We start from the raw sequence: 12,225 nt of genomic DNA, 5'->3' as shown, positions 1-12,225 counted from the left end.
AAAGCACAAAGAGAAGAAAAGTGTTACCTAATGGCACAAAGCAGTCTAGCTGCTTCTTCCCAGTTTGCTCAAACTACATAAAGTTTACTTTTCTTTTTGCCAACCTTTGCCTATTATGTGGGAGGGTGGCAGAAACCAGCCAGCCAGGATCCAGGCAGGGTCGCCTGAGCTAGGCTGCTGGTAACAAAAGGGGGATCAATTGGGAGGCTATTGTGAAACCTCAGGCAAGGGGATAACAGTGGCTGGGACTCAGCTAACGGAGAAAAGACACAGCTGGATTAGAGATACATTTGGATGTGGGAAGTGGGAAAGAGGGCAGGATCAAGAATTTCCCTGAAAATTTCTGCTTTGAGCAACTCGGGAGAATAGGTGGAAATACTGTTTACCAAGGTGGGAAAGACAAGGGAAAGAATTCAAAAAGAGTCCAGAAGGTTGAGAGTTCAGCATTGTACATAATAGGCTTCTGAGATCCTAGTGAGTTTTCCAAGTGAATCGATAAATTCTGGAATCATCAGCAAATCCATGGTATTTAAAAATCAAAGGAATAGATGAGACTAGCTAGAAATTAATTCAGAGGGAGGAGAGGGGGGGAAAAAAAGAAAGGCAGGAATGAAGGTAACACAATTAGGATTAGAAGAATAGACCCGGATTGAGTCCTAAAATCCAACCATGTAGAGAAGAGACTTTGGAAAAGGAAACCCAGAGCAATGGCCAGCGAGAGAAGACAAAAACAAGAGAGCTGATGTCACTGTGATTAAAAGAATATTTGAAAAACATGAGTTTGGACATCTGGTCAAGTGTTTCTAATCAAGCAATATCAGGCCAGCAATGACCTTCACAAGATCAGTTTTACTATGAAATAAAGGGGGAGGCTATCCTGGAGTGGATTCAAGAATAATTGAAAGAAGGTGAAGAAGCCAGTGGAGGGATGCAGAGATAATAAATGGCCATCTTCTCTTCACCTTGGCCTCCTAGCCAGATAATCTATGAACTGATTCCATTTGAGCTTCCAGACTTTCATAAAAAGGTCCTTCTGTGTCTTTGACACAGAGCTATACCTGCAAGAAGAAGAGCACAGGTCAGCCCAAGGGAAGGAAATGGGAATAGGACAGGAAACATGAGGGGACCTTAGATTCTTGCAGAGGACACATCTCCCCAGTCTGAAAGCAAGAACAAATCAGTGACAATGTGGAGAACCACAGAAACCACTGAAGTGTCTGTCTCAAATCTCTAAGAAAAGGCAAACAAATGGTGGGATGGGGTGCAGCTCAGTGGTAGAGTGCTCACCTAGCATGGGCAAGGTCCTGGGTTCCCTTCCCTGTACTACAAAACAGGAAAAGAAAAACAGCTGTAGGGAGGGGCAGGTTCAGGGAAATACACAGGACACTCACTTAATAGAGTTTGTGACCAGCTTTTTGAGTGTCCTCAGGTCAGCCCTCTTTCCCCCGATGCCCATGAAGGCCTCATAGAAATCATAGGACAAGCCTTTAGCACCAAAGACAGCTGGGTCATCAGAGCTGATCACCATGGGATGCCCATAGGCCATCAGAGCAGCTGCAGGGTGGTTTCTCATATCAGACACGAGTTTCATGACCTGTTCAATAGGAGGCATGGGAGAAAGGCAAATGTTGATCTGCAGATCTGTAAAAAGACTCATTACGAGGGAGGTGAGGCTGTGAGCTCACTCAGCTCCTTTATTATCCCCATCCCCATTCTGAACTAGTTCCCATGCTCTTTCTAATGTTCCCAGAGTTTTATCAGCAGCACCAATGTCTGACTCACTGTTGAGTCTTGCTCAGAAAATTCTCTCAAATACAGCAAGACAGATGCACAAACAGCCCCAAGAAACAGCTGGAAGCAGCAATATCCCATGGCCCCTTTAACTTCTTGCCTGATGTTCCCTTTCACTTTGGGCATAGCTTTACTCAAATTCCCCCACCCATTAGGACACTTACTGTTGCCTCCTTATTATGAGTGGTTTAGGCAAAAGGCCATTCCTAAATAACTTTATTAATGGATAAGGGAGAGTGGAAGAATGAGTAAAGGAGAGAGAAATTACAGAGAAAAAGTAAAAACAGAGGTTGAAGTGGGGCAAGAAGATCATAAGATTAGTCCCAAGGGTTGTGCATACCTGGTTGGAGATGGGACACACTTCTAGGGGGATGTCCTTATTCTGAGTATAAGCCTTGACTACTGGGTGTTTGGTCAAAGCAAATCCATGTCCAATTCTGGTAACATTCAGAATTACAGCATCTATAAGGTTTCTGTCTATGGACGTACCATACCAGTCTGGGGGAAAAAAAGGATAGTTTTGACAGGGATAGATGGATCTGACCCATAGATCATCTACAGGTAAAGACTCCAACTCTCCCAGGCAACAAAGAGAAATTAACATACACACCATATATTTTTCTTGTAACTATGCTAAAGGGAGGTATGGTATGCCTGTTCTCTCTCTTACTATATTATTTTATTTACTAACCAGATGAGAAAGTTGAAAGTTGCATAGGTTTCTGTTGTTGTTATTGTTTAGGTGCTTTTTGTGGTGCTAGGGATTGAAACCAAGGCCTCATGCATGCTAGCCAAGTGTTCTACCACTGAGCTACACCCCTAGCCCCTTATATAGGTTTTATAAATTGATCAAGGATGTTCAACTAGTATGTAGCAAAACCCTTACAACAATGATCTTTATGATCTTTACAACAATATACTGAACACTCTTTATTTATAATGTCAGTATAATTATCTATATGCATTTACTTTCTTCTGTAGATTGTGTATGTATGTGTGTGTCTATTACTGAGCTATATCCTCATCCCTTTTCTTTTTTCTTTTTCTTTTAATATTTATTTTTTAGTTGTAGTTGGACACAATATCTTTATTTATTTACTTGTTTGTTTGTTTCTTTGTTTGTTTATTTATTTATTTATTTTTAAGTGGTGCTGGGGGTCGAACCCAGGGCCTCGCACGTGCTAGGCAAGCACTCTACCACTGAGCCACAACCTCTGCCCCTCTTCCCTTTTTAAATTTTATCCATTTATTTTATTTATTTATTTAGAGATGTTCGTGTGTGTGTGTGTGTGTGTGTGTGTGTGTGTGTACTGGAGATTTAACCCAGGGGTGCCTGCCCTGAGCTACATTCCCAACTCTTTTTATTTTTTATTTAGAGAGAAGGTTTGACTAATTGTGGAGGGCCTCACTAATTTGCTAAGGCTGGCCTGGAACTTGCAATCTTCCTGTTTCAGCCTCCTGAGTCGCTGGGATTACAGGTGTGCACCACTGTGCCTGGATCCTTTATCAATTTAACAGTGTTCATGAGACATCATCAACTATAGACTCCAATGGCCACCACTAACAAAGCCCGAGCAGATGCTCCTGCCGCCTCCTCCCCAACCATGCCCACTGCACCCTCCTTGCTGCCATGGTCCTCTTTGCAGGGTGAAATGACAGATCCAGACTCCCACCCTTCCTGGCAGCTAGGACAGTCCTAATGCTGGCCTGGGTAGGAGTTTGTTGGTTGGTACTGGGGATTGAACCCAGAGGTGCTTAACCATTGGGCCACATCCCCAGCCTACTTTTTTAGTTTTCATTTTAAAGCAGGGTCTCACTAACTTGCTTAGGGCCTTGCTAAATTGCTGGCTTTGAACTTGTGTTCCTCCTGCCTCAGCCTCCCCAACTGCTGGGATTACAGGCACATACTACCATGCCCGGCTCTGGTAGGGAGTTTCTGGAATTTCTCCCTAATAAAAATAGATACACTGGGGTCTGGGGTAGTGGCTTAGTGGCAGAGCACTCGAACGTGTGAGGCACTGGGTTCAATCCTCAGCATCACATAAAAAATAAATAAACAAAAATTAAAGATATTAAAAAATACACTGGAGGAAAATGTTTCATATTTTGCTTCATTGGATGTGGTCACACCTGAATGTGACTTCACCATCCAACACCCAAGCAGGGCAAAAATCATCAATTTAATGAGCACAACAGAGATTGTTTATTTTGTGATAATAAATAAATGGGCTGGACTGGGGATGTGGCTCAAACGGTAGCGCGCTCGCCTGGCATGCGTGTGGCCCGGGTTCGATCCTCAGCTCCACATACAAACAAAGATGTTATGTCCGCTGAAAACTAAAAATAAATATTAATTCTCTCTCTCTCTCAAATAAATAAATAAATAGGCCCAATCCATTGGATATATGTGTTCCATTCTTGCACCCAAAGGCACCCTAACTAATCCACATATAAAGTAGAAAAATTCCCTGGGCATGGTGATGCACACCTCTTATTCCAGCGGTTTGGGAGGCTAAGGCAGGAGGATTGTGAGTTCAAAGCCAACCTCAGCAAATTAGCAAGGCCCTAAGCAACTCAGTGAGACTCCATCTCTAAATAAAATATAAAATAGGGCTGGGAGTGTGGCTCAGTGGTTGAGAGCCCCTGAGTTCAATCCCCAGTACCCAAATAAAATAAAATATTTACTTTCTTCTTTTAAATGAGGACATTGCTTTGGGGAATTAAATACCCAAGTCACGGCAAAATTGTCTCCAAGGACCATACATACTAGATTAGATCTGTATTACACTGTTTTTATACTGCCAAAAATTTTTTCACATAAGAAAGTATAATTTTCCCAACTAGGCTATAAGCTCTTCAAGGTTAACAACCCCATACCCCTACCCCATTCCTCACAAACAATTCTTGAAATCTCCCAGAGCAGACTTTGATCTAAATTGGATCTAAATTGACTCAAATGTCAGGAAGAAGAGATGAATGCACAGGGACACTTCCTCTACCGGATGGTATGATAAAGCAAGGTTTAAGTTTGGTTGTGGGGTCAAGCTACACCTCCCCACCCCCACCCCTCCGCTGCTCCTTATCTTCTTGATCTCCTGTGCGTATGGCAGGGAGATGCTGCAGAGATCTTCTCTCCTCTAGGCCCCATAGGGACAGCCTCCCCTAAATCTACCTTTTGATCTGAAATTGCAGCCATGATATGTCTTAGGGTTTACACACTTTAAGAACTACAATATAGGAGGCACTTAAAGTTGTCTAAGTGATGGGGCAGGGGATGTGGCTCAAGCTGTAGTGCCTGGCATGCGTGCGGCCCGGATTCGATCCTCAGCACCACATACAAAGATGTTGTGTCTGCCGAGAACTAAAAAATAAATGTTAAAAAAAATTCTCTCTCTTTAAAAAAAAAAAAAAAAAAAAAAACTGAGGAACTGAATGTTTAATTTAAAAAAATTTAAAAAAAAATAAAGTTGTCTGAGTGAGCCCATGGATTGAGCTTTGGGGAACAAAGATATAGCTAGGCTAAAGATATTTCAGAAAGAATAGCAGCTATGGCTTCTTAAGGTGATTTTCCTCTTTGGCATTGATGAGTGTGGACAATACCCTAAGAGGACAGAGCAGCCCTGGTTCTAGTCCCAGTCCTGTCAGTTTTAGTGTGACTTTGAGTATGTCAGTTAACTTCTCAATCATAACTCATTTATAAGATGGAAATCACCAGAAAGGGTTCAAATTCAGGTTTTACTACTCACAGATCTTTTTTTTTTTTTTTTTTTTTTTGGTACTGGTGATTGAACCCACCGGTGCTTAACCTCTAAGCCACATCCCCAGCCTTTTTTTTTTTTTTTTTTTAATATTTATTTTTTAGTTGTAGTTGGACACAATACATTTATTTTCTTTATTTTATGTGGTGCTGAGGATCAAACCCAGGGCCTCGCATGTGCTAGGTGAGTACTCCACTGCTCAGCCACAACCCCAGCCCACCAGCCCTTTATATATATATATATATATATATATATATATTTTTTTTTTTTTTTTTTTTAAGATTTCCAGATTTTTATTTCTGGAACTGTACACCAGGTATTAAAGTACAACAAATACAAAATAATGCTCAAAAAAATTTGTGTTTATGTACAAATATTAAAATCAATGCAACAATAGCAACTTCCTCTTGAACATCGGATACTAAAACTTGTTCTGATTGTCACTAATTTATCTCTGACAGGGTACTTATTTCAAACTGGGACAATTGAAGCCACTGGTCATCTAAGAGGAATATTAATATCTACCATATTTAACAATAAAACTAATAGTTTCCTCCTTTTAGTGAAAAAATTAGGAACTTTTTAAAAAACATAGTAATGTCAATATTTTTTTATAAATTATTTCAATTTCCATTTGTAGACAATGTGCTTTGAAACTCTGGGCAAACAATCTCCTTGGTGGTCAGGTTTATTTGTTAGTTTACATTCAAAGTTGAAGTATTTACTAGAGACTTTGGTTAAATTAAATAGTATCACTACGCTCTATTAGATCTGACGTTCTCAAATATTTATGACCCTCAATTTTAAAAATTAAAAAGGAAACGATTGCACAATTCTTTGACCTAATTGTACAGACTTTAGTATTTTTAAAACAGTATTCTACATCTTTCAAGTAATTCAGCAGTTGACCATGACAAAAGGAAAACTAAACATTTAAAAAGCTAGCATGGAAAAGATGAAATATGACTAACAAAAGTAAAGTATTGCTATAATCACAGCACCAATTACACTTCTAAATGAATCCACTGTCCTCTTCAAATTCCCTGTACATAAAAGATACATCAGCCAACACTGCAACTGCTCACCATGAATTTTTGGCTTGTTCATATGAAAATAATGCGGCAAAAGGAAAAAAAAAAAAGAATTTATCCTTTTTTTATATTTTATTTAGAGATAAGTTCTCTCTAAGTTTCTTAGGGCCTCCCTAAGATTGCCAAGGCTGGTTTTGAACTAGCAATCCTCCTGCCTCAACCTCCCAAGCCGCTGGGATTATAGGTATGTGCCACCATGCCCAGCACTCACCAACTCTTTTAACTATGGACCAGTAACACTAGTCTATAAAATAGAAATAGAAACACTTCCCAGGAAGATTGGGGTGAGAAATAGAAATAATATACATGAGGTAGCTGATAATTGTCATTGAGTACTTTATCCCCTTTCCACAGTCAGCTGTCAGGATTATGAAAATGGGTAAGGGTCTGACAGTGCCTGTGGCCTATGCCACGAGGCATAGAGATGATGCCCCTGCATGCCACAGGACCCCAAGAGCTGATGAGGATCTCTCCTATTGACCACCTCCTCTGTTCCCTGCTGGTGTTCACTACAGCTCACCTGTCTCCCCAGCGTGGAAGAAGTAAGGTAGTTGAACACCATGTGTGACTGGAATCATCAGAGCCTCCTTGTAGTAATGTAAACTGTAGCCGGTGTCTTCACGCCCCACCTGCAGGACAGACATGAGGGGACATGTGGCTTGGCACAGGACTGACTTTGCTGGCAGTATACACTGCAGCCTAGGAACAGCCTTCCTCTTACCCTGCCACTGCTTCTTGAGACCTAAGTCATACAAAATTTTAAGGATGATTGGTAGGGCCAGGCTGGTGGTACACACCTGTAATCCCAGCAACTCCAGAGGCTGAGGCAGGGAGATGGAAGGGACAAATTCCACATCCTGGAGAATTTTTTTTTTCTTTTTTGGAACTGAGGATTGAACCCACAGGTTCTCAACCAGAGAATATCCCCAGACCTTTTTTATATTTTATTTAGAGACAGTGTCTCAATGAGTTGCTAAGTGCCTCACTAAATTGCTGAGGCTGGCTTTGAACTTGAGATCCTCCTACTTCAGCCTCCTGAGCCAATGGGAATACAGGCATGGGCCACTGTGCCCCACCATCCTGGAGAACTTGTCCAGGGCTGCTAGCCCCACCTCAAATTGCTCCCCTCTGTGAACTACAATAGGAGGTGACAGTTGTAAAAACCCAGCATAGGTGAACCACTGGTCTAAATAAAATGGTGGAAGGTAGGGGAATGTAGAACAAGCCCATAGTTGTCCAAACTCCCTGAATTCCTTTCTTATTCTAGAACTTCCTTTTTTAGCCATGTAGCTTTTCTGCTTTCTTTTCTCCCATGGCTACCATCACCCACAGCCTCTGAGAGAGGGTCAGTGCTAAACCCTGCCAGCTCTGCTGGGTCAGCAGCCACAGCCCAAGGGTGTTGGTGAGCACTGCTCTGTACAAGGTATCCCCTTTATAAAGAACAGCCTACTTGGCCTGCCACAGGCAACCCCACATTCCCCCCTTCTCTTCACAGAATTGGTTACCAGGTCAAACCCTGCTATGATGTCAGGGAATACTTCTCGAAGTTTGATGGCAGTTCGGACAGAATGTGCAATGAGAGCCAAGCTTTTGGTCCTGAGAGAGAGACAGAGAGAAGCTGGGAGATGGCAGCATTAACAGAATCATTGCTTGGAGCTTGCTTAGGTCAAAGTACTCAGCAGCCCCTGACAAAACCACACACATGACCCCAGCCCAACCAAATCATTCCTGTCCAGAAGCCCTGTTGGCTCCAGGGAGACCCACAGCCTCTGAGAAGTAGGTGGATAAGGGGACCCATGGGAAACATTTCACTTGTTTGCATGAGGCTAAATTGGGCCTGTTCCAGGTACGCTCTGCATCCCTGCAGGGTGGGTCATGAAACGTGGAGGTCCTTTGTCCACTGGACGCCTGCAAAATGCCACAATCCACCCAAACCCCTGATGGATGAATTAGACCTGGTAACCATTTGGCCATTTGCTGATTAAGTCAGCAAAACTCTGGGCACTCCAGAAAGCATATACCCAAGCTGTCTTACTTCCCTCTGTACCTTCTCCCTTCAAGTCCATGGGACGGGTGAGGCAAGCAGACACACAACAAAAGTACTAAGTGACAAAAGGCTGGTATAGTCATTATGGACAAAGGTCTCTGCCCAGCTAATGGGTCACTTGTTCTAATTCTCTGTCCTGTGGGTAGTAAGAAGTCCTGCCTAACTCCCATCCATGGTGTCTTGCAGAGCCTAAGGGAACATGGAGGGCACTGACCCTCAGGTCAGCCCTCACCCCTTCCTACCACTGGCCCTGGGAGGGGACCACTGGTGTCAAGGAGCAATCATGTAGGTTCATCCTGTGAGTTTCTTCTTGGAGTTGGGGGAAGGACTAGCACACAGGCAAGGGACTCAGCTCCTGCAGGTCCCAATAGGAAAGAGGAGAACTTGGGGACAGGACTTCTGGTAAGTCTGATGGCTCTCCACAGCCCAGTCTCATGGGTGGGTGGAGCAGATGGAGAACTGCCTGCCCAATCCCACTGGTGCCCCTTACCCTGCCCTGACTCAGAGTGACATCTATTTGCCTGCCTTCTGCATGGTTCTGGCTAGGGACAGGTCACACCACATAAGATCAGCTTCTCTTCAATTTAAGGGCAGAGCTCTTCATTCGGCAAAATTAAGCTATAAAGCATTTCACGTATGACTGGGGAAGCAGTAGGTCTTTCTTCACTATCTCCCTAGATCATGCACACATGGCTATTGTGGGGTCTCCACATACAGACCTGAGCCAGTGTCACACAGGGCCTGTGACCTATCAAGACCTCATACATGGCCACACACAGCAGGCAGCTGACATTAGGCAAAACCCCAGCAATAAATGGAAAAAAAGACTGAGTGTGGTGTCACACACCTGTAAGTGGCTCTGGAGGCTGAGGCAGGAGGATCCAAGTTCAAAGCCAATCTTAGCAATTACTGAGGCCCTAAGCAACTTAGCAAGACCTTGTCTCTAAATAAAATATTAAAAAGGGCTGGGGATGTGGCTTAGTGGTTAAGCACACCTGGGTTCAATCCCTGGTACCAAAACAAACAAACAAATGGAAGTAAAAATGTGGGCCAATTATCCTAACATTCAGGCAAAAATATTATACCTATCATCACCCTGGCCAGTGTGGCCTCATAGTTTAGAATTATCTGGAAAGATGCCACAGTTTTTCATTTCAGTTTGTTTGTGAAGACCCCAACTAGAGGGATTTCAAAGTAGATCTTAACTTCTGCACTCACAAAAAAATGCACACACCAAACCCACAACCCTGTGGCATCAATCACTGGGTTGATGACCCCCAGCCTCCAACCTTATTCCTCCTCTCTGCTCCCCTCCCAGCACAGTGCCTCTATCCTGTTCTCCCAACTCTAGCAGCGTCAGCCATATTCTCTCACCTGTAATCCGAAAAAATGAGTCTGAATCCCATAAATTCAGGATGAGTCCTTTTAAACTTGTCAGCCACTTCTTGGTAAGCCCTCACTACCCACAACTGGTCGTGGATCTCCCCATTCAGTTCATATACCTGTGAACAAAACATGGTCCCAAGTAGACATCAGAGGGGTGCAGAGCAAAACTTCATTCCCAACCACCTGTCATCTCTAAAACTGGGTTGTACTGTGTGTTCCTTTTGTTATGGTTTAGATGTATGGTGTCCTCCAAAAGCTCATGTGTAGACAATGCAAGAAGGTTTAGCAGAGAAATGATTGGGTGATGAGAGCCTTAAACCAATCTGTAAATTAATCCCCTGATAGGGATTAACTGAGTAGTAACTAAGCAGGGAGGGTGTGGCTAGAAGAGGTAGGCATTGGAGGTATGCCTTTGGGGTATAACTATTTTGTATGTGGAGAGTGGAGTCTCTCTCCTTCCTGATCTTCATGTCTTGAGCCACTTTCCTCTACCACACTCTTCCACCATGATGTTCAGCCTCCCATTGAGTCCTTAAGAGCCAGTTGACTATGGACTGAGACCGCTTGAAACATGAGCCCCCAAATAAACTTTTTCTCCTTAAATTGTTATTATTGGCCATGCTAATGAAGAGAAAAAGAGAGAAAACTCAAATTACTAAAATACAAAATGAAGAAGGAAATATCACAACGGGTACATCTGAAATACAGAAGATAATTAGAAACTATTTTGAAAACTTATACTCTAATAAAATAGAAAATATTGAAGACATCGACAAATTTCTAGAGATATATATCACCTATCCAAACTGAATGAGGAGGTGATACATGATTTAAATAGATCAATTTCAAGTAATGAAATAGAAACTGCCATCAAAAGTCTACCAACCAAGAAAAGCCCAGGACCAGATGGATTCTTAGTCAAGTTCTACAATACTTTCAAAGATGAATTAACACCAATACTCCTCAAAGTATTCCACGAAATAGAAAAGAAGGGAACCCTTCCAAACTCATTCAATGAGTTTGGAATATAATATCACTCTGATACCAAAACCAGACAAAGGCACATCAAGGAAAGAAAACTTCAGACCAATATCCCTGATGAACATAGATGCAAAAATTCTCAATAAAATTCTGGCAAATCGCATACAAAAACATATTAAAAAGATAGTGCACCACAATCAAGGGGGAGTCATCCCAGAGATGCAGCGTTGGTTCAACATACAGAAATCAATAAACATAATTTATCATATTAATGGACTTAAAAACAAGAATCATATGATCATCTTAATGCAGAAAAAGCATTTGACAAAATACAGCACACCTTTATGTTCAAAACATTAGAAAAACTAGGGATAGTAGAAATATACCTCAACATTGTAAAGGCTATATATCCTAAACCCAAGACCAACATCATTCTAAATGGAGAAAAACTGAAAGCATTACTGCTAAAAACTAGAACAAGACAAGGATGTCCTCTTTAACCACTTCTATTCAACATCATCCTTGAAACTCTAGTCAGAGTAATTAGACAAAAGAAAGAAATTAAAGGGATACAAGTAGGTAAAGAAGAACTCAAACTATCACTATTTGCTGATGACATGATTCTATATCTAGAAGAAACAAAAATTCCACCAGAAAACTTCCAGAACTAATAAATTAATTGAGCAAAGTAGCAGGATATAAAATCAATACCCATAAATCAAATGCATTCCTATACATCAGCAATGAATCCACTGAAAGAAAAATTAGGAAATCTACTCCATTCAAAATAGCCTCAAAAAAACAAAAAAAAAAAAAAAAAAAAAAACCTGGGAATCAATCTAACAAAAGAGATGAAGGACCTCTACAATGAAAACTACAGAACACTAAAGAAAGAAACTGAAGAAAACCTCAGAAGATGGAAAGATCTCCCATGCTCCTGAATAGGCAAAATTAATATTACCAAAATGGCCATACTACCAAAAGTATTATACAGGTCTATTAAAATCCCAATGACATTCTTCAAAAAAATAGAAAAATCAATCATAAAATTTATTTGGAAAAATAAGAGACCCAGAATAGCTAAAGCAATCCTAAGCAAGAAAAGTGAAGCAGGAAGCATCACAATACCAGACATTAAATTATAGTACAGAGCTATAGTAATAAAAACAGC

General features: G+C 41.6%; 1 protein-coding gene across 1 annotated transcript in view; it reads right to left on the bottom strand.

Annotated features, from left to right (window-relative positions):
• Window positions 1-958: 958 nt before the first annotated feature.
• The window catches only part of Ada2 (adenosine deaminase 2), a 30,838-nt gene continuing 19,571 nt past the window's right edge, over window positions 959-12,225 (bottom strand). The window contains exons 4-9 of the mRNA XM_076852531.1: window positions 10,062-10,189; window positions 8,146-8,236; window positions 7,161-7,269; window positions 2,132-2,289; window positions 1,392-1,594; window positions 959-1,058 (exon numbers count right to left, since the gene is read on the bottom strand). Coding sequence (XP_076708646.1) covers window positions 959-1,058; window positions 1,392-1,594; window positions 2,132-2,289; window positions 7,161-7,269; window positions 8,146-8,236; window positions 10,062-10,189 — 789 coding nt within the window. The remainder of the gene's footprint in view (window positions 1,059-1,391; window positions 1,595-2,131; window positions 2,290-7,160; window positions 7,270-8,145; window positions 8,237-10,061; window positions 10,190-12,225) is intronic.

The sequence above is a fragment of the Callospermophilus lateralis genome, chromosome 4 (assembly GCF_048772815.1).
Source record: "Callospermophilus lateralis isolate mCalLat2 chromosome 4, mCalLat2.hap1, whole genome shotgun sequence".
In the NCBI taxonomy this organism is placed as follows: Eukaryota; Metazoa; Chordata; class Mammalia; order Rodentia; family Sciuridae; genus Callospermophilus; species Callospermophilus lateralis.
Note: the sequence above shows the minus strand (reverse complement) of the source record. Positions and strands in the feature narration are given on the sequence as shown.